At 24.8% G+C, this 21,856-nt stretch overlaps 1 protein-coding gene across 2 annotated transcripts; it reads right to left on the reverse strand.

The window, feature by feature from the left end:
• Positions 1 to 1,639: 1,639 nt before the first annotated feature.
• Positions 1,640 to 20,441, reverse strand: LOC129609176 (uncharacterized protein DDB_G0287625-like). 2 transcript variants are annotated; one of them, XM_055521095.1, is made up of 5 exons: positions 20,223 to 20,441; positions 8,855 to 12,091; positions 8,242 to 8,782; positions 5,375 to 7,463; positions 1,640 to 1,698 (listed from the first exon to the last, which is right to left on the reverse strand). In XM_055521095.1, exons 1-4 carry the CDS (start codon positions 20,349 to 20,351, stop codon positions 6,631 to 6,633), a joined length of 4,740 nt encoding a protein of 1,579 aa, XP_055377070.1. In that variant the 5' UTR covers positions 20,352 to 20,441; the 3' UTR covers positions 1,640 to 1,698; positions 5,375 to 6,630. The 2 variants fall into 2 exon arrangements, with proteins under 2 accessions (XP_055377070.1, XP_055377069.1); XM_055521094.1 differs by having other exon boundaries at positions 1,656 to 1,698; positions 5,340 to 7,463.
• Positions 20,442 to 21,856: the final 1,415 nt, after the last annotated feature.

Consider the following 21,856-nt stretch of genomic DNA (forward strand, 5'->3'; position numbering starts at 1 on the left):
TCTTAAATTTTTATTATTTTAATTAGCCACCTTAAAATTCCATAATACAAAAGGTTATTAAACAGTTTAAAGACAATAATTAATGTCTTTATAAAAATAATAATTTTCCAAGTAGCACTTAATTGTTTCTGAATTTACATAAATAAATTAAGTATATAAGCATACCCCAAATCTTTTAAAGTGAATAATATCCACCCAAGTATGATAATTATAATATTAATGTAAACTAATTAAATAAGAAATTTTAGTAAACTGAGAAAGGTAATTAAATTGAATTGCTTTAAGAATTTATTTAAATTCTAGAGCATCTAGGAATTTAATTTGAAATTGCATTAAATTTTAGAAACAGTTGAATTTTAAAATTATTAAATAGTTTAAATATTTTCAATAGGTTTGAAATTTATGCAAAAGAATCTAATAAATTTTGTGATGCACAATATTTTGGAATAAAATTTTGTTAACGCAGAAGACGATACGGATGAATATAAGATTTTTTTTGGAAAATTTGCATAATTACTGATATAAAATTAGTAGATATTTAAAAATTTTAAAAAGAATTCGAATTTGGATATATTTTTGAATCTATAGTAAATTGTTAATTGAAAACAAACCACGAACTATGGTTCTTGATATTTCAATACATATTTTACTTAACTAAATATTATTTCAAAGCATAAAGCAGCAAAATTAACCATGACGAAAAATTTCAAGTATTTGAAAAATTCCAAAATCTCCTTTATTATATTGATTGTAAAATAAGAGTTGATAATTTGCGATCTTTATTTCTGAACACTATGAGAATAACTTGCATAGAAACTTGTCAAAAAAATTAAAAACTTTACAATTTTTATATTATATTACGAAAATTCTAAATGAAAGTAGACCTTAGTTAAATAATAACACATTTAATACACAATTGCTTCTTCAAATCTCATCTCTCCGATTTAGTCAATATTGCCACTTTGCTAATATTGGTACACTGAGAAAAAAAAATTTTTTTTATATAACCATAAATATTGTCGTATAATAACAAGAATTTTCTAAGCAAAAAAAAAATCAATAAATCACTTACACCCCTTAACTTATTATTATGTTGTTACAAGGAAGGTGTCCTTCTTATTTTATTGTTAGATTAGCACAAGGTAAGTAAATATTTTTTCAAATATAAGATTTACTCAAAACAACGTCATAACAAACAGACATCTCTCATTTCATGCCTCAAAATATCGAATTATAAAATTTGACTTAATATTTTATTATGAATTGTAACAAAAAATTTTATTAAAAAAAAAGTGTTATACATAATATTCGATTAACATTTTAATAAATTAAGTAGTTATATAAAAAAAATTTTACTAGTATAGACACAAACCTTTTTTTTTCTATTTTCTTAGATTAACATTTATAATTTTTTTTTTTTTTTATTAAAAATGTTAATTTCAACAAAAAAAAATCAACAAGTACCATTTATTTACTTAAATATTTTTAAACAGCACTCATCTAGAATTTCCTCTCAAATACCATTTATTCCTAAACCAAAATTATTTTTCTTTTCTTAATAAATTCTCATGAAAATTATTAGTTTTCTTCAACTTTTTTCAGATCTTCTGAACTTCTTTTAATTAATAATTTTGTTTTAATAAATTTTCACTTATTTTCAAGATTTTAACACTTTTTTTTTCCAATTGTACTACACAGCTATAATTTTTTTTTAGTTCAAAAAAAAATTTTTAAAAATATAAAAGAAAAAATTACAGAAATATTAAGTAAAATTCTAAATTAATTAAAAAAAATTTGTAAGTAAATAAGAGAAAAAATTTATTAAATAAATAGCCTTATATTATTATATATAATTATTATATATAATATGCTTTATATACACATAAATTTAGATATACTCAAAAAAAAAAAAATTTTTTTTATTTTTGTTTTTATTTTCATTTAATTTTTTAAATTTTATAATTCTCTTAAAATATTTTTTTTTTTATTTTGTTCTTAAGAGAACAAAATAAAAACCAATTAACTTTATTAAAATATTTTTAACACCTGATTTTTTTCTCATATTATAAAATAAAATATAAAAACAAAAAACAAGATGAAAGAGAAAAACAAAAAAAAAGCAAAAAAATTAAACTGTAAAATTTTTGTTATCCTTGACCTTGCAAGAAAAACAAAAAAAAAAAACAAAAAATTGAAAATCAACAAAAGGAAATAAAATAAAAAATTTCAAAATTTTTTCGTTCGTATTTACTTTTCACTATAAATACATACACACAAAATTATACACTAATACCAGAATATATAATATGTACATATTATTAAGTACATACTTATATATACATTAATTATTTAAAATACATAAATGTATGTATATCATTTGAAAATTACATATTTACATATGCATATATATATTTTTTTATTTTATTTTCTATTTAGTATATATATTATATATAATATATGTACGTATATATATGATATATAAAGTTATATTATTCACGCATCATTTATATTTTCACTCTTAACTTAGAAAAATATCAATAATACCTGTATGATATACATATACATTACAAAATAAAGGTAAATAATAAGTATATAATATGGAAAATAATATTATAATAATATGATAATCATGTATATATTTGTATATCATTATGTTTATATGTATATATATGCATATTATGCGTATACTGTGTGAAATTTTTGAATAAAAAATAAGGCAAAAATAAATTTTTTTTTTTGTTCTCTGTTTCCTTTTTAATTCTCCAAAATATATGTTTTTCTTTCACAATTTTCTCGTATTTTTAAGTTAGAACAAAATTTTTTTTTAAAGCAAGGATGAAAATAATTCGGGTAAAAAAACCGAAAACCAACTTGACTGAATAAATATGGCGTTTCTGGTTTCAAACTCTCCTTAACAAAAAAACACCAAAAAAAAAAATAAAAAATGTCCAATAAATTTTATATTATATTTTATATTTTTTTTCTTTTCCTTAAATTACTCTACTGTTATACAGCGTTATTTTGCTTTTTTTGCAATATAATATGGTGTAGATACCTACACATAAATTCATTTTATATTATATTATAAGTAGTATGTAATTTTTATGTAATAATTTTGTTATATTTTTTTGAACAAATACAATTACACAAAAACATTATCATAACAAAACAGAAAAAGAAAAAAAGAAAGAAAAACATATTTATTATACAATAAGAAGAAGAAGAAGAAGAAAAAAAACACGCAAAATTATAACGCAAAAGGAGAACAAAATAAAATAAAAAAAAAAATAAAAAGAGAAAAAGAAAACATGAATTTTCGTTGTAACAAACAAAAACTTCTATTCTGTTGAATTTATTAACGGTAAAGTTAATTTGTATTTAAGAATATTATGCGAGTACAAATTTTTTTTTCTATAATTTTTTTTTGCTTATTAATTAAAGGTGACCATATGGCATATCATGTATTTGTTTGTATCTAGTTTGAAGGAAGAAATTTTTTAAGTATTTTGTGAGTACATGTAAAATATTATAGAAAATTATGAATGTTTATCGTAAAATTTACGATATTAAATTAATTCATTATTCATATAATAAAAATTTTTGTTTACTCTTATGACGCAATGAGTAAACAATGTTTTAAATAATTGTTATAGGTGTAATTAATTTTTATAATTTTTTTATTTTAAATAGACAAGTTAATTTGAAATTAAGCAAGTTAGAGGCAGATAATCGGTTATTTTCATGAAAACATGCTTTTAAATGTAAATCTGTTCAAGAACTATATAGTTCTCAAGTGTTCTATTTTAAAGAAAAATTTAATTGTATTTTATCTTAATGGAAATTTCTTCATGCAACTGCAGAACAGATGGATGACGTAATCAAAGGAACGAGTTAAAGGCAGAAAAATTTTTTCATTAAAAAAACTTTTCTCTTCGCTTTCTAGGCGGACGCTCTATCAACTGAGCTACAGAGGCTCAAAAACTTAATTGTATTATTTCTTATATAATATAGTGTATGTAGGTGTATTTATATATAGATTATTGTAGGTGAATATAAAAATTCTATTAAAATTTAGTTTTTTATAAGTATCCTGAATTATAATTATAGATATATTATAAGAAAATCTTTATAACTCTGATGATTTAATTTCAATTATTTAATATATTGAGAAATCTAAACAGAAATTTCATATAATTCGGGCTTCCTTTAAGATTAACAGTTATAGTATATTATTTTTTTATGATTTTTAAGTAGTCAATTAGAGGAACGAAATTGTTAAATAATGGTCTTTTCTTTTTTGTATATTATTTTGTTAGTATTTCGACTCTTGGTTCAACAGAAATTTTTGAAATTTTTTTTTAATTGATTAATTAAAAAGAATTAAATACGGCCTCGATTTTGATAATTTTCAAATAAAAATTTCAAAATTTTGTTAATAAAATGACTAAGTAGTCAAATTAAATATGTGAAGAAGAAAATGTTGTATAATATTACCAAAATTAACTTATGGTATACTCTTGCATTTAAAATTAATTTATTTAAATTAGATAAGGAATCATAATTAACAGAAATTGGTGTATAAGCAAATATTTAACATTTTAAAATTAAATTTAAAGATTATTTCATATAAAAATCATATGGTCACCATATTAATCCTATATATATCAGATACCTATATGAATATTATAACATGCCTATATTCATATATTATTGTAATTATTAAAGATATTATTAAATAATATTATAAAAATTACAAAAAAAAAAAACAAAAAAGGGTAAGTGAATTTAACAGTAAGATTTAAGCGCGTGTATAAAAAACGCAATAAAGAAGGTGAATTTAACAGTATATATATATATGAAAATACGTGCGCGTGTATATGAAAAAATTAAAAATAATAAAAAATGTAAAACAAAAAAATACAAAGAAAAAAAATGAATGAATTTTCCATTAGTAGCCCATTCAAAAAGAAATTAACCTTTTAATTAGATAAAATAAAAAAAAAAATTTTCGTGTGTGCATAAATTGTGTGTATGTACCAGAAACATTACACAGACAAAAAAAAAATTTTTTTTTTGTTCTAAAATTTTAAAGTTTGCAATTTTTTATTTTAAAATTAAAGGGGTCAAATTTTTTTATTCTTTTTTTTTTTTGTTGTAATTCTAATTTTGGAATTAAATTGAAAATTTGGGAAAAAAAAAATTCACTAATTTTAGTTTTTCCGCAAAAAAAGGACTAATTTTTTTTTTTTTGGTTTTCTCTTATATTATTAAATTTGTACATAATATACACAATATATATATATATATATATATATATATATATATATAGTATATAATACAATTTATATATTATTTTTTTAATTAAAACCACTACTGATGTTGTGTTGTGTGCTGTTTTTCAGTTTGATTTTTTTTTAACCGCACGCTTGTGTAAAAAATGAAAAAACAATTTTTTTTTCTTGCATTTTTAACATTTCCTTTCCTAGTCCTTCTCTTTTTTCATATTTTTTGTTTTGTTTTTAATTTTTTTTTGTTTTTTTTTTTTTTTGTTCCGAGTTTTGTTTTCCGTATACACAGGCAAGTATGCAGACGGTAACTATTATAGTTTGTTTTTAGTTATTGTGTTTCCGTTTTTTTTTTCTCTATTTTTTGTTTTGTAAAAAATTTTTTTTCGTATTGCAAAATTAATTCATTAACAATGAAACAAACTGAATAAGAAAAACATAAAAATAAAATTAACAAGAATGAAAAAAATAAAATGCAATTTTTCAACTTTTTCTTTTTTTTTTTTGTGAGTTTTCCTGCTTTTCAACTTTAAAATAGAATTTCTTTTTTTTTTTTTTTTTTTAATTTGAGAACAAAATTTTCTATTGTGTTCTTCTATAGCAACACAATCACTTGTATATTACTCGTATATAGCTTCGTTACAAAATTATTTTGATTTGATTTTGATTCTTTTTCACCTGTACACTGCAGGTAATTGAACTAAATAACAAGAAAAAACAATCAAACAAACAAACAAATAAAAATTCTTTTTCAATTCAAGAATTGTTTTTTACATTTTTTTGCAACACACAATGCTTAACTCTTATTTTTCGTTTAGTAACCAAAAAAGAACTTAAAAAAAATGTAGGAGTATGAAAAATTTTAAAATTTTTGTTTCCCTTTTCGTGTAGTTCTGGGTTTCAATTTCATCTAGAGTTAAAAAAAAAAATTCACAAATTAATAAAAGCGGCAAAATTCGTATTTCGGCGTTCGAAGCAATTTTTAGTAGTAGATTTTTAGAAAAATATTATTAAAAATTTTTTAATTTATTTCAGAATTTTTTTAAGAAACATTATGACCATCAACAATTTGGTAAAATTCATTAATAATAAAAAATTTATACAAAAAACTTCTCTATAATTTAATTAAATTTTTTTAAAATCACTATGTAATTATTATGGCGGCAATAAACATAATATTTTTCGAATTTTTACACTACTCCAGTGCTTTAACAATAATATATTTTAATTCAACAGTATATTATTGCAAAAAAAAAAAATAAACAAAATAAAAACATTACAAAATGCAAACAAACATTTTCAAAAACAAAAAAAAAAAAAAATATCTATATATATTTCATTTCATTTACGCGTACCTGTTTAATTTATTACCGACAGCGGTGGTAGTCTTCGTTAAACTAAATTCTTCATCTGCAGACAAATTTGTTGTAACAGCAATAGGAATAACAGTAGATGCAGCAGCAGTAGCAGCAATAGCAACAGAAGTACCAATAATTGATGTAGTTGTAGTATTATTATCATTAGTAGCAGTAATATTAGCAGTATCAGTAACAGTAATAGTAGCTGATGCTATTGTAGCATTTGTATTAATAGTAACAGAATTTGTATCAATATTATTATCATTATTAACATTATTTGTATCTGATACTTCTTTGATTTCATCTGTTGTAATAATTGGTGATGGTGGTGGCGGTAATGATTTTATATCAACTTCAATTTGTTTTAATGGAATTTTTTCTATTGTTGATTCAATTTTTGAAGTTGATGGTAAATTATTATCTGTTGATATAATTGTTGTTATTGTTGTAGTTATAGTATTATTATTTTGTATAGAAATATTTTCATTTTCTTGTTTAGCAACATTTTCTATATTTGTATTCATTGTTGAAATATTTTGTTGATTTTTATCATTATTTGGAATTTTTTCTTTATCATTATGATTTTTTTGTGTATCAATTTGTTTATCAACATTTTGTTCATTATTTATTTGATGAATTTTTTGTGGACTCTGTTTAATATTTTTACCAGATACATTATTCTGTTGTAGTTGCTGTTGTTGTTGGGCTTTTTCAGATATTGACCTATCCTTAGTTGATTTCGGTTGTTGGTGTTGTTGTACAGAATTAATATTATTGGAAGAGCTTTTTTGTTCAGAATTTTCTTCATTTTCAGTTTTTTCTGTTAATGGAAATTGGATAATTATTTATAAATTGAAAAAGAATACTAAAAGTTTAAGAGTAATTGAAAGTAATTAAGGGAAAATACGGATACTTATACTTTTTTTTTATTATTAATGCATTAGTACTTTAACTGCTGGTTATTTATTTAAATTTTGATTAAATTTTATTGAGGAGAGCCACGTATTCTTTGCGTTATTTTTAAGTTTAAAAAATAACAAAAAAAATATTATTAAATTTTTGGTGTTGATTTGAAACTGAAAATATTTATGAAATTTTTATATGTGGCAGTAGAATATTTTTAAGATGAAAATTTTATGTCATGCAAATCTTAAATTAAGTGAACAATTTGTTTGACAGTAGCTGTGTTTTTGGTTTTTCCTTCTCTATTGCCAACCAACTTGGGGCCTGCTGTCTGCAAGTATATCATTAAATAGAAATTCCACAATACTAGTTTTTTTATTAAGTGAAAGTGTATGTACAGAAATTGAGAGAGAATTAAAGTTCTTTGGCAAAAATTATGCTGTAAAATCGTTTTACTTATAGCGATTATTGAATTTTTTTGCCAATTAATGAGAAAATATGTCATTAGAGTATATTAACTTCAAAATGTGCTTTGGGACATGTGGCGATAGTCTGAAGAATTACGATGGAACTGTTAACTAATATTGAAGAAAACTGGCTTTCAGGAAATTTAATGGACATTTTGTCGTATACAAAGAATATTCTTAAAAAGAAATATTAAAACTTGAATGTGTCCTCTTGCTAACAGTATTTACCTTTTTTCGAAGATTTATTACATTCCTTGATATTTTTAGTATTTTCGTTTAAACTTTTATCTTTTGGTGATAAAATTTCATCTTGAGCATATTTTAGAGTATCTTTAAGAGAATTATCCTTAATTGATAATTGTTGCAATTTTCTTTCATTAATATTTTCTTCATTTGGTGTCTGTTCTTTATTATCAAGTGATTTTGTTACTGTTGTTGCTGTTGTAGTGGTAGTATTTAAATTTTCATTATCTTTCAAGGGCTTTTCCTTTTTTGTTTCATTTAATTCTAAATTAGTATTTGGCGTATTGATTTTTTGTGTTGAACTTATTGGTAATTTTGAAATTGTAGATTCTTGTGTCTCATTTTGATCTTGTTTTTCGGTTTTATTTTTCGATATCGACAAATTTTGATTAGTCGGAGAATTTTTAAAATCTTTTTTATTAGACGAATTTTTATCATTGGTAATAGTGTTTTTATTTATATCTGCGTTAGATGAGTTTATAGGTGATGTTGGTGGGACACATGGTGGTGAAACAGCTTTTAAATTCTAGAAAGGAATTATCAAAAGTTATAATTAATGGAGACATTAACAAAAAAAAAAGAAGGAAATTTTAATTACCTTTCTCATAGAATTGGATCTAGAAACACTTTCTTCACCTTTAGCATCATAGAAAACATCATCATCTTCATCATCAAGTACATCATCTCTTACAACTTCATTTAATGATTGAGTAGTTTTAATTAATTTTGGTGCTCCCTTTTTCTGATTTGAATGACTTGAATTATCCTTATAAATTTTTTCAGATTTATCTTTTTTATCTGTTTTATTCTTTGTCAATGTTGATTCTTCTATATTTCTATTTGTCTGTTTATTAGAAATTTCATTATAATTTCTTTCATCCGATGGTGTTTTTTGTAAAGTCTTCTCAAGACTTTTAGCTCGTCTTTGCCCCTCTTTTTGACTTTTTTCTAAATAACGACCAATCTCAGCAGTAGATTTTATATTAGATTTTTGATAAATTTTTCCTTCTTTGGTAGTCTTTCCACTACTTCTCTCAATACTTCGTGATGACTTCCGTGGACTAACATAATTTGTTTGAGATTTTGGTTCAGCATACTTTATAGATGGGGTTTTAGTAAAAGGTGTTTCATATTCCGAAATCTTATTATTAACAGTCGCTGCGTAATGCGATTTGGATTGCTGTTGTGTACGATGATGCATTATTGGACTTTCATTTGATTGTAATTTTGGAATAGCACCTGTTGTCGTTTTTCTATCATGAATTATTTCATCTTCTTGTAAATCTTTTTTAGTCTTCCTGTACGGTTGAGCATACAATAATTTTTTATCCAAACTCTTAGTTAATGATTTATATTTTTCTTCCGGATCATTTAAATTTCTGTCATTATATTCAGATTGTTTTGATTTAGAAATTCGTTTAAGTGATGATATAGAATTTTCTTGTTCGTCTAAACTTTTTGAAATATTATTTTGCATAGAACGATAATCTTTAGTTGTGCTTTTATATTTATAATCACCAGAATCTTTAGAACGCGATGATGAATTTACGTATGAACTTGAAGATGGAGCAAATATTTGTGTTGAAGCATAATGTGAAATTGTTGATGATTTGTAAGGACTACCACCAGAAGTATTCCTATTTAAAATTATTTCTCCGGGATAATGATAAGCTGGCTTCTCCTGCCTACCGTACATATCGCTTGTTAATGATTTCTTCATTTCACTAGGTTTTGAAGATGGTATTGGAGCAAATGGATCATTATTATTTCCCAAAAATTTGTTCGAGCTGCCTTCGATCTCAGCTTGATAAATACTTCGTTTAACATCATTGACATGCTTAAAGAAATCTTGTGCATATTTGCTTTGTTTTACATCGAATGCATCATTGAAGTATTCATAGGAACGTTGGTTGGAATGACTTGTATTTCCACTACCAACATTAAGGCTTCGTCTATGTGGATTATTGTAGTTAAGATCATCGAAATCGGAAGAAAAATAACTTGAAGAGCAATCACAATTCCGACATTCATAGCGGCATGTATCAGAGAAACTACATTTTTCACCATCTAAACTACAACGTCTACATTCGAAACCGAATCGACAACTTTCAGAACTGCCAAAATATTTTTTTTGCTGTGTCGAATAACTAAACATTGAGTCTCCTAAACTTGAATCACTAACTTCACCACAGCGGAAATTGCGATTCGAGCTTTCACTACGTATAGAGTATTCACTCAAAATTGACGCTTTTGAATCACTTTTATAGATTTTTGGTTCTTGATATATAATTTGACTGGGTTGTAAATTGCCTCCATTTCCAATTCTACTATTACTTCCGTAAACTAATCTTGGATTATATTCGTAAGAATCAATAGTAGTTATAGCTATTGGTTGATGCTCAGATTTACTAGCATATTTATGATGTAGTGAATCGCTTGAAGATGAAGATTTTGCAGTTATTCTTGTGGTTGTGGTTTGTATATTTGGTCGAGTATCTCTCACTCTACGTAACTGTTGTTGTTGAAGTTGCTGTGTAACGAGTTGTTGCTGCTGCTGTTGTTGTTGTATGCTTGGAACTTGATAAGCTGATATAGATTGAGATGGAAATGTTTGTTGATATTGAGATTGTATTGATGGCCGCGCATAATTGGAAATCTGTTTTATATTTGTCTCAATTATTGATGTTGTATTTGAAATCGGTTCAAAACTACTTATTGGATTGTAATCACTTGTAAATGCAACCGGAGTTGTTTCAATTTTGTAAACACCAGGGTTATTTGGATTGTATGATTGAAATTCCAATATATGTGCATTTACTGGTATACTTGGAGCCAAATCATCAATAACTTCAGATTTTCTGGCATCAGAATAAACGGGATGCTTATCATGACGACCCAAACTACCAAAATAATGTTTTTTGGATTTTTTATCTTGAAAACAATATTCACAATTCTCTTTATTGCATTCTTGCATACAAAGCTCACAATCATCATATTTATTATGATGATCATCATTATCAGAACTTTTATCAACAAAAAATATTTCTTCATATATATTTTCTTCACTTCGGCTTTGCAATTTTTTAGAATCACTGCCCCAAGTTAAAGAATTTCTTTTCTTTTCAACAAATTTTTTTGATGATTTCAAGCCCTCTTTGAGTAAGTAATAATTAAAACTTTTTATACCAATTTCACCTCTTAAAAATTTCTTTCCAATTTGCATTTTTGATTCTTTTCGAACACTTCCCGAAAATGATTCATCATTTTCTGTTGCCTTTGACGAATCTGAAGTGACTGCAATACATGAATTCCATGATTCTGAAGCATTTTGTCGCTGAACTAATGATTTTGGTTGTTGTTTTAAAGATTTTCGATCGATACTAGCCATTTTTAAGATTGGTTCTGATCTTTCTAAGGAACGTCGCAAACTATTTGATAAATTGTTATCCAAACTTAAATTACGTTTTTGTTTGGCAGATCTATCACGTTTTTCTCGTTTCTTTGGACTATGTTCCATTTTTGAATGAGATATTTCTAAAGATTTACCATGTTTTATTTTATCATATTCATGTGATCCATTTTCAGAACTACTAGAACCAGCATCACGTTCATGTTCCCGCGGATATGGAAGTGGTTCTGCTGCTCTCGGCTTAGGATATGGCTGTATATTTATTTGATCTTTTGTTGTTTTACGTTTATTAAAAGTACCAGATGCTTCTATTTTATCTGGTCCACTATTACGTCGCAATGGAAGAGCTAAGTGACTGATATCATCCGTATATGCTGGATCATCGTAAAATCGATCACGAACGTTTGATTGTGATCGTTCTTTAACCTGTAATGGAGACAAGAATAAGAATGTAAGAATTTATTTTAATATTGAAAATATAAAGTATTAGTTCAATTATTTGCATAAGAATTAAGGATGAGGAGTAAAGTAAATTTTTGAAGAAAAGAAGAATGCAAGGGAGTTTCTATTCGCTTAATTCTGACTTTAAAATTATTTAGAATACTAGAAATTCTATAATATTACAAGAATTAAATTACACGTTTCAATAACATATGTACATGGCACTAGTTTGTCTTGCTTATTTATTTTACAAACAATTTGTAGTCGTATGTTTTATTGTGTGTATAGTTTCAAAAGTATTATTTTGTAAAAATTATTTATGTAGAAAATGTAGAAATATTTTCATCAAAATCACACTTAAATTATAAAAAAAAATTTTCTTCTTCCTATTCTTAATAGAATTATATTAGAGACCAGATGGGACCATTTAAATAAGGATTTCAATAGCAAAAGAAAAATCTTTGTCTCCTTTGTTATGGCTGCTATTTTATAATAGCAGCAACAAAAAATTATAAAAAATATTTTACGTTGTGTGTATAAAGTATAAGATATAAAAAGTCTTTAAAACTGAATAAATTAAGATAATCCTTTTTAATATTACCAACAATAGAAGCAATAACACTATAGAGCTGATAGTATATTGAGAATGCTTTTGATATATTAAGTTGTTTATAGTAAATTTAAAATATACATCAACGCGTACAATTTACTATCTAAGACTTTCTATAGTAATTTTATGATAATTTTGAAAAACAAAATCTTTGAATTTCATAAAAAAAATTTCTCTATTCAAGTTTTGTTTGTAAGAAGAAATTTGAGTTTTAAGAAAATTTAATTTGAAAGAAAACAGAAGTTATTAAAATTTTGTAGAAAATTCAATTATCCAATGAGAATTATTATAAAATCATTTTCTGGTTTTGATGATTGTTATTAAAATGTTCGGTATAGTTTATTTAAAAGTTTAATCAGAATTTTGTTAATTGAAATACTTGAGACGGTCTAGTTATTTTTCAAAAAGAAACAAGATAATTTTGGGATCAAAAATAATGTTAATAGTTTTCATCAAATAGTCTTAGTCTAACTTTAGGATACTATTGCTTCCGAACTATTAACTTTCATTGAAACTTTTTGATGAGTTTGGATGAATTTGATTTTGATTAATTTTCGTAAGCTTTTGTAAATTGGTGTCGGTTTTAAAGTTTTTTGCTCAGACCTATTAATAGTAAGGACTTTAACCCAACCTTAAACGCATCTGAATGGTTATAAACTCCTAAAACTATAGTCAAACTAATTAATCATTAGTGTTGCTCCATCGTTTCTTTGTGTCTATATCCTATGTAAGTAGGCACGGAAGTCCTGTCACAGCACTTTAGGAAGTCTCATTCGTTTCAGTTTTTTTGTGCAAACCCTCTCACCTATAAGGCAGAAGGCCTCAACATTTACATGCTGTTCCAAACACGCCCTATATCTCATGCCATAACTCCTTATTTGCTCACTTACTTGGCGGACAACCGCAGATCTCTATGAATATCAATATTGCGCACATACCATGGAGTACCCACCATATATTATGATGGACTTTGTTCTGGAAAGTTTGTATTTATTTGATGTGAATTTGCTTGGCAAAACCTCACAGCTGCAAGTCATACTTTCGTATAATCTTTATCATTTGGTAATATATCAACAGTTTATTGTATGTTGACGATTCAGACCTACGAGCTAGAAGTCAATACTTTATTCTATATCTGTTTTCTAATTCTTTTCTTTTCTTCTTTACATGTTCTTTCCATTTGAGCTGATTATCTTAAAATGAAAAACCATATTATGTGTCATAGAACTACGACTTTTACTAATGCGACTAATAAAATATGATAACAGGCTGTAGCAAAAATATTTTTGGATGAGCTTTATTGCACCTCCTTTTTCGTTTTCATGTGACTCCTTGTATTTAATAGTATAATTGAAATTGCCTCATTTTTCAATTTTCCCTGAAAAAATTTGATCTGAAGTAATAAATTTTTTTTACGTTTTACATAAAACATCCTGTATAATTCAATTCAAATTCAATTTCAATAAAATATCCTAAATACTATTGTAGATTTAAAATTTTGTATAATACTTTTTTCCACTGAATTTTCAAAACAATGATTGTTTAATAAAAAAACTGTATGCAGTTATTAAGAAAAAAGGAATCCCAACAGCAAAAGCACGTTCATTGAATAAAATGCAAAACTATTATTGAAAATTCTTAAAAAAGAAAAAAGAATTTCTTTTTTTTTTTTGAACAAATCAAATTTATCTAACTTTCATAATTCGTTTTTGTATAACTGTATGAAAAATTTTTATGGTTTGATTTTTTTTTTTGTGTTTTGTGTAAAGTCTGTAACTTTTTTAGTTATAAAATTTTAGTTTATGAAGAGAATAGAAAATCAATAACCGTTCAATTTTATATTTTTATCCTTTTCTTTTGTTCCTTTTCCTTTTTTTGCTTTTTTACATTTGAATAAACAATTTCAATATAAAACCTGCATTCATTAGAATTTTTATTAGATATTACTTTAGTAGTTATAAATGTACAATATACTGGAGTACTATTATGTAGATATATGCAGAGTGTGGTGAAAATTGTAGCAATTTTTTAAAGCAAATTTTTTTACATTTGTTTGTAATACATATTGTCTTTTTTAACGAAAAATGCTTCAGAAACAGTAAATTTTATTGAATATCATTGTACAGAGTGAACCTGTAATGTGGTATAATCTCTCGGGAATAGAAATAGAAAGGTGGGATATAACCAAAATAAACTAAATCAAAGATAAATTGTAACCTGTAACAGTCGAGTTTGGAACCGAAATATGTCGGAAATGGGACATCGCACAAGAAAAATTATTGAGAAGTAATTTGAAGAAAAAACTCAAAATCTTACAAATTTTTGAGAAAAAAATTCAATAGGGCAAATTTTTGAGTATTTGGTCACTTTGTGAACAATCAGACATTTTTTTTTCTTTTTTTTTTTTACTTATTCGTCAATAACTCTTTAAGTGATTCCTCGAATCGCACACTATTTTTTAGAAATATTTAGCAGCTTTTCAGCTTTCAATTGCCCTTTATTCGGCCCTTTCTAACCATGGGGGGTTATACTACGTTATCGGTTTACCCTGTATATGTAGAAAAAAAAAATTAAAATATTATAAGTAGATTTAAAGTGTACATAAAATAAAAATGTTTGACATGACAGTAAAATTGTGCTTTAACGTTCGTTGAAATTTTAAATTTCAAGTTAAGCTAAAAGTTTGATAGTGCAGTTGATTAAACGTTTGTGTTTTGTAAAATGGCACTAGTTTCTTTAACATATTTCTTGTAAAATACTTCAACGTGTTAATTCTAGAATGAAGAATTAACTAAATTGTTATTTACTTAAGTAAAATATTAAATTACATTTTTACGTCGTGTTTTCTACCACAATTTGATTTTGGAGAAGTTGTCAAGTTAGAAAACTATAACTAAGGCGGCGAGAACAATGCGTACTCATTTTATTATAATTTGTTCACTAGTATATTCAATTTTTATACCAAATCACAATTTTTTTGGATTTTGTATTAATTTTGTAAACAGGTGGGCACATGGAAGCAAACAATTGCTTTTTTCCCCCAAAGTACTCTAATAATTTCTTAAAATGTAAAAAAAATCAGTATTTATGTATTTATTTATATGTTGTACAGTTTTTCTGATAAAATGCTTATAGAAAATGAAAATTAGTATTTTTTAAAGGATTTTTTTAAATACCCTTAAAATTGGTAACTCCATACAAATTTACAATTTAAATCAAGCGTAATGAAAATTTTTAAAATCGCAACTGTGTTGTAAAATATTTCGGGTGGTTTTGTTGCATTATTTTAGCACGACTCACTTTACTTTAGTTATTAAATCAAAATTCACTATATCTATTTTGTATATTTGGACTTTTGAAGGGACACAGTTGGATATCCTTTATAATAATTATAATCAGACAATTATGAATAAAATATTTTATACAATTTGATCATAAATTCGCAGGTATCACTTAAATAAATCATTTTTCTCCCTCTTGTATAAAATATATACAAAAACTATATTATTTCTACCAATAATTTTAATAATTAAATTAATTACACTTTATATACTCATAAAATTCTAACAAAAATAAAAAAAAAAAATACAAAAAAAATTATAAAATTCTTTATGAATTAAAATTGTAAGGACTCTAGTAACACTCATAAATTCCTATCATAAATAACATGAAAAAATATTATATAGTGTACAGCTAGATATATATATATATAAAAAAAAAATTATTTAAGTGCAGAAAATTATTTACGATATTCACATTAAAGCTGTTACCACATTTATTTGAAATATTTTCTACATGTTGCAATAAAAATTTTTCCAGGATTTTATTACGCTTCGCTATTATAATTAAAATTTTTTGAATATTGTTTTCTCTACTCCCGTCTCGGTTTCGTATACATTTTATAATAAATATGGGTATATAAAGTTCAACTTGAATTTTACCTTTAAGGGTACAGAATAAAAGTAAAATAAATATTTCTTTTTTTTTTTTTTTTGTTTAGTTGCAGAAAAATCACGTATGCGCCACATTGTAATTTGCGTACATTGTGATTGTAAAATATTATATACATATAAAGACTTTATTTATTTATATTTATTCTACTATATACATAAGTATATATTGTGAATATTGTATGAATTTGTATGATGCTTTATAGTTTATACATAAAACTACTGAATATAAATACAAAAAAAAATCAAAGAAATATAAAATTAAAGTCGAACAACTATAAGGTATTTGCACAAGTATTTATATGAAAAAATTTATGACTGGTAATAAAATTGTACCAGTCTGGGGAAAACTAGTAAAGCTTGAAAAACGCCTCCTAATTCTAAATGAAGCATATACAAATTAAAAATCTCTCGGGAATAGAAAGGTGGGATATAAGCAAAATAACCCGTTATGTAGTTACCGCCTCGGCATCAGTGACTTGTATTTCAAAGGTTTTCTTATATGCAATATTTAAAATAATTATGTAGATTTTGTCATTTTGATTGGGAAGCATGTATTTTCTGCAGATATGGTGTGCTTGACAGTAGGCGGTTGATGTATACGCAACGTTATGTTATTAGGCTCATTGACTTAATGAATTTGAAATAAATATGGTATATAAGAACAAGGCTAGAATGGTATCGTTTGTGTTACTCTATTTCCAATTCTTCTTATTCTGTTGCATTTTATTAACATTCCAACAATCCTACAGATAAATCAATACTAAAAATTAATATTGTATCATAGCATTCCGTAATATGAACAAGTCATTTTTCTTCTACCTAGTATACCGTCAGAGAGAGACAGAGAGAGGTTGTTATAAACGGTTGTTCAAAATTATTTTATGGCATGAAAACCCATGTACATTTGTAATGGATTATATTATAGTATAACCACCACCTTTAAGATAAATGAGCATTGTCCTTTTATTATACCTTATAATATAATATGTATCTACATATTAAATTAAATATTTACATCTTCGGGTACAGACAAAAAACATAGTTAATGTTACAGCTTTGGTTCTATTTTTTTTTTCTACAATGAATAATGATTTTTTAGTTTAGGTGTAATAGAAAACCATATATTTTGGTTTGTTATTTTCTATTTTTTATTTCTATATATACAAAATAGGCATAATATGAAAATATGAAAACAACTGTTAACCGTTGTTGAATAGGTGACAAGAGAATATTTTCAGAATGCTCTTTTATATATTACATCACATATATATTTTATATTGTACAAGATCCTTTTATTTGCAAATGATACCCACATAATATATTTTATAGAGCTTAATGTACATACCTATCTTATAATATATTTGTTTAACTACCCAATACTATAATGTTAAATATTTGTTGGGTCGTTGTAATTTATCATTAACTTGATCTGATTACATTTGAGACTAAACTATATGAATATTTTTGTATAAAATAAAGAAATAATTGGTTATTTCTTGTACAAGTCGCTAATTATTTGTAAAAAAAATAATAGGTAATAGTAATTATTTTTGAAGTAAACGGTTAGAATTTCACTCAGAATAACAATATTACAAATAAGAGAATAAATGAGTATTAGGAGACTCAATACGATACGCCTTTCATTAAAAAATCTATAATCATATGAAACTTTCTGTTATATAAAAAATTTGAAATACTTTCTTGTGTAGGTCTTATGATTTGTAATAGTGGACTTTTTAAGGATTTCACATGGGTATTTTATCGATTTCATTAACACTTGTTAATTGGAATTTCGTGTTATAATTTTACCTTAATCACTAATTGTATTGTAAACAGAAAATCAACTCCCTGTTGCATTCAATTGCTTCTGTTCAAACTTTAAATAAATATTTCTTTAATTTACGTTTTAAGAGTAATTTATATAACTTATTGTGTATAATGAATAAAAATAGGTGGGGATATTGAACGGGGCTTCAAATCGAAATCAATGGGAAAAATTCGATTCCTAAAGAAATATTCGAACAAAAAGGCTTACGGACCTTTGCAAGGCATTTTATGTTATTTACGGTGATGTGAAAATTTTATTAAAATTGAAATAAAACATTTTTCGGTTTTTTTCGGGCTTTTCTGGCTTTTCGGGCTATTTCGGCTTTTTTCGGGCTATTTTCTCATTTCGTCCTTTTCAGTCAAATCTTTTTTTAGTGTGTTTTTTTTAATAGTTGGGTTAGTGGTTACATATTTTTCAAGATTTTCGGGCTTTTTCGGGCATTTCCGGGCTGTTTCGGACGTTTGCAGGCTATTTCCGCATTTCGGCCTTTTCAGCTGAATTTTCGCTAAGTAGTTTTTTCAAGTAGTGAAATTAACGATTTCGTAGTGCCTGTAACGATTTCATAGTGCCTGTAAAGCATATTAATTCTTCATAAGAGAGAGAACGCGAAAATCAATTATATAAAAAAGTAAAATAAGAACCTATATGAAATCATTTTTAAGCCTGAATGTTACACTTAATTAAAATCAGAGAAAAATCTAAATTTTTCTTTTAATATTCATTAAAAGTCTGAATCCATTCTATTATATTAAACTTATTTTTTTTTGACTGAAAAGAGCCTAGACTTAGCCCATTCATTTTAAAATATAATGTATTTATTAATGTATCGCAACCCATTACTCTATATTATTTCAAGGTTCTTTTTATTGTATATTCCAAATACCATAACTTTTATAATAACGTATTTCTATGTAGGGATTTTATTATCAAAGGAAAATCGATTCTTATTTTAATTCAGAAACTAATTTCCAGAATTTTTATATTTATTTTTATTAAACCGAGAAATCTTTATTCGATTTTTTGATTATACTGAAGATATTCCAAAAACTTTCATGTTTATAATAAAAATTTTCCACGAATCAAAGAAATGAAGTGCGAAAGAGAAAACAACTATGTAGTATACCAATGAAGAATTTTATATTTAAGCATCCAAAATCTATACATACATTATCGAATATAAGGCGAATACGCAGTATATACCAATCTATATATGTACGTATAGAGAAATACGATAATAAATTATTTTTATATGTCTTTTTTTTGTTGACAATAGAAAGTTCATGGCTGATAATTTTAACAAAGGATCAAGGATATTTTGTTTTTTTTTATGCATATTGAAAAGTTTTGAAGGTCAAAGTAGGTACAGAATTTTTCTTTTGTTTTGTTTTATTTTTCTTATCTTTTAAAAATAATTAAATTACATACTTATATATATATTTTTTTTTAATTTTTTTGTATGCGTAAGTTGTGGTTATACAAAAGAAGATTAAATGAAACAAAATTTTCTCTTATACTTTTCACTTCGTATTTATATTTTGTTTCATTTGAATCAGGAAAAAAAAAAACAAAACAAAAAACTAATTAAAAAGTAAATAAGGCTACCATTTTGATTTAAAATTTTTTTTTTTTCATTTCTTCTCTAAAACAAAACTGAAATTAATATAAACAGAAAATTATAAAAATTATAATAAATTCAAAAATAAAAAAAAAAAATTTCCATTTTACCTTCAGTTTAGTTTTTTTCCGGTTACGATGTGGCATTGTTACTTCTGTTAATTTTAATAATTTTGGTCGTGTAGGCCTTTTTTGACCTTTACGTTCAAATGTTAAATCCTGATAAGTTTCTGTTGTCATTTTTGTTGTTTCCGTTTTTCTTTTAAATTAATTCTCAAATATTTAAAATTCTATATTTTTGGTGTTTAAATCATATAGATATATATATATATAACTAGCCTGTAAAGAAAGAAATAAATAAGATGAAAATTATAAATTAAATAAAAATTTTAATAATTTTTATTAAAAGAGAAATATTTTAAAGGTCAAAATTTAGTCGATAAAATCAAAAGTTTTGTATACTAGTAAATTTAATTTCGATTATTGTGATTGAAAATTAGCACATTCATAATTTTTAAGGCCAAGATTCGGATACGAAATATAATTATATTTAAATCGTTTACTAAAACCGATATTTTGTTGCGTATATATAGGAGAATTTATAGTTTTAGGACTTTTCCAAAAAATTTTGAAAAACAATGTTTATTGGTTTCACTCTGTACATCCGACCGTACGTCATTCCGTAGATATGTTAACAAAACTTCTAGAGTAGAATAAGAAACAAAGCTGAAAATTCATAAGTAGATAGATTTTTACTAGAAAATTATTCCTGTGGAAGGAAATTTTTACCTGCCTCCTCTAAAAAAATATAGCTTCCCGAAAAACCCCAAAAAATTGGTATTTTTTAACTAATTATTGTAGCGAAACCATAAACATTTTTCATGTTTTGCAAACGCAGAAATTTAGTGGCTGGCCTTTTCTACTGCAGAACACTATACCCAAACTTCAAAAAAACGAAATGCTCGTGTATTGTTATTAAAAAAATTATTGTTATCTAAAATTCGCTTTTTTTTTTTTTAATTTTTGATATTCTTTTTCTTCAAGACCATAAGCTGTGCCAGCCTGAAATTTTAACGAATTTTAAATATTAATAAATAATGCACTTCGTTTTTTACCAGCTCTACCCGTTCTCAAATTGTCTCCACTCGAAATTTTGTAAAATTTGATTTTCTAGTACCTTATATTATCAAACTGCAAGCTTTTCCAAATATATAAAGTACAAAAAAATAAAGCTAAATTCTATGTCATCAAAAAATATAATTATTTTTCTGAAATCACTCAATTAACCTTTGAATTCGAGCATTATGATAACACAACATTCAATTCCCCCCCCCCCCCCCATCCTAAATGTATGCAATTTTTTAAATATTTTGGTATATGATTTAGAATAATTTAATTAATGTAAGAGATTGTTTTTAAAAACAAGATGTCCACTTGCTTTAATCAAATTTTATTTATTATATTTTTTCTACAGTAAATATTATTAATAATAGTTCTATAATATTATAAGTAATAGGTGTACGAGTACTAATAATATTATAGAATAAGATGGAACTACCAGCCAAATTAGCTATGATATTTCAGATTATCGAGTAAAGTTGTTATCCCGATTTTCGTAGCAATGTTAATCATAAAAATTGAAATTATTATCTGTCAAAAAGAAATAGTTTGAATTTTGGAACTTTTAGTGTTACAATTCGACGAGGACATGCAATAAATTTTATTCTAGTATTATTTATAGCAGC

This window comes from Condylostylus longicornis, unplaced genomic scaffold, assembly GCF_029603195.1.
Source record: "Condylostylus longicornis isolate FDR11 unplaced genomic scaffold, ASM2960319v2 ptg000038l, whole genome shotgun sequence".
In the NCBI taxonomy this organism is placed as follows: Eukaryota; Metazoa; Arthropoda; class Insecta; order Diptera; family Dolichopodidae; genus Condylostylus; species Condylostylus longicornis.

Bases quoted from the DNA above. Each gene is read 5' to 3' on its own strand.
- LOC129609176 (XM_055521095.1), bottom strand. From the start codon at position 20,351: ATGACAACAGAAACTTATCAGGATTTAACATTTGAACGTAAAGGTCAA. The intron at 12,092-20,222 runs GTAAAATGGAAA...TCTCCATTACAG, and splicing joins GGAAAAAAACTAAACTGAAG to GTTAAAGAACGATCACAATC. The intron at 8,783-8,854 runs GTAATTAAAATT...ATTCCTTTCTAG, and splicing joins GATCCAATTCTATGAGAAAG to AATTTAAAAGCTGTTTCACC.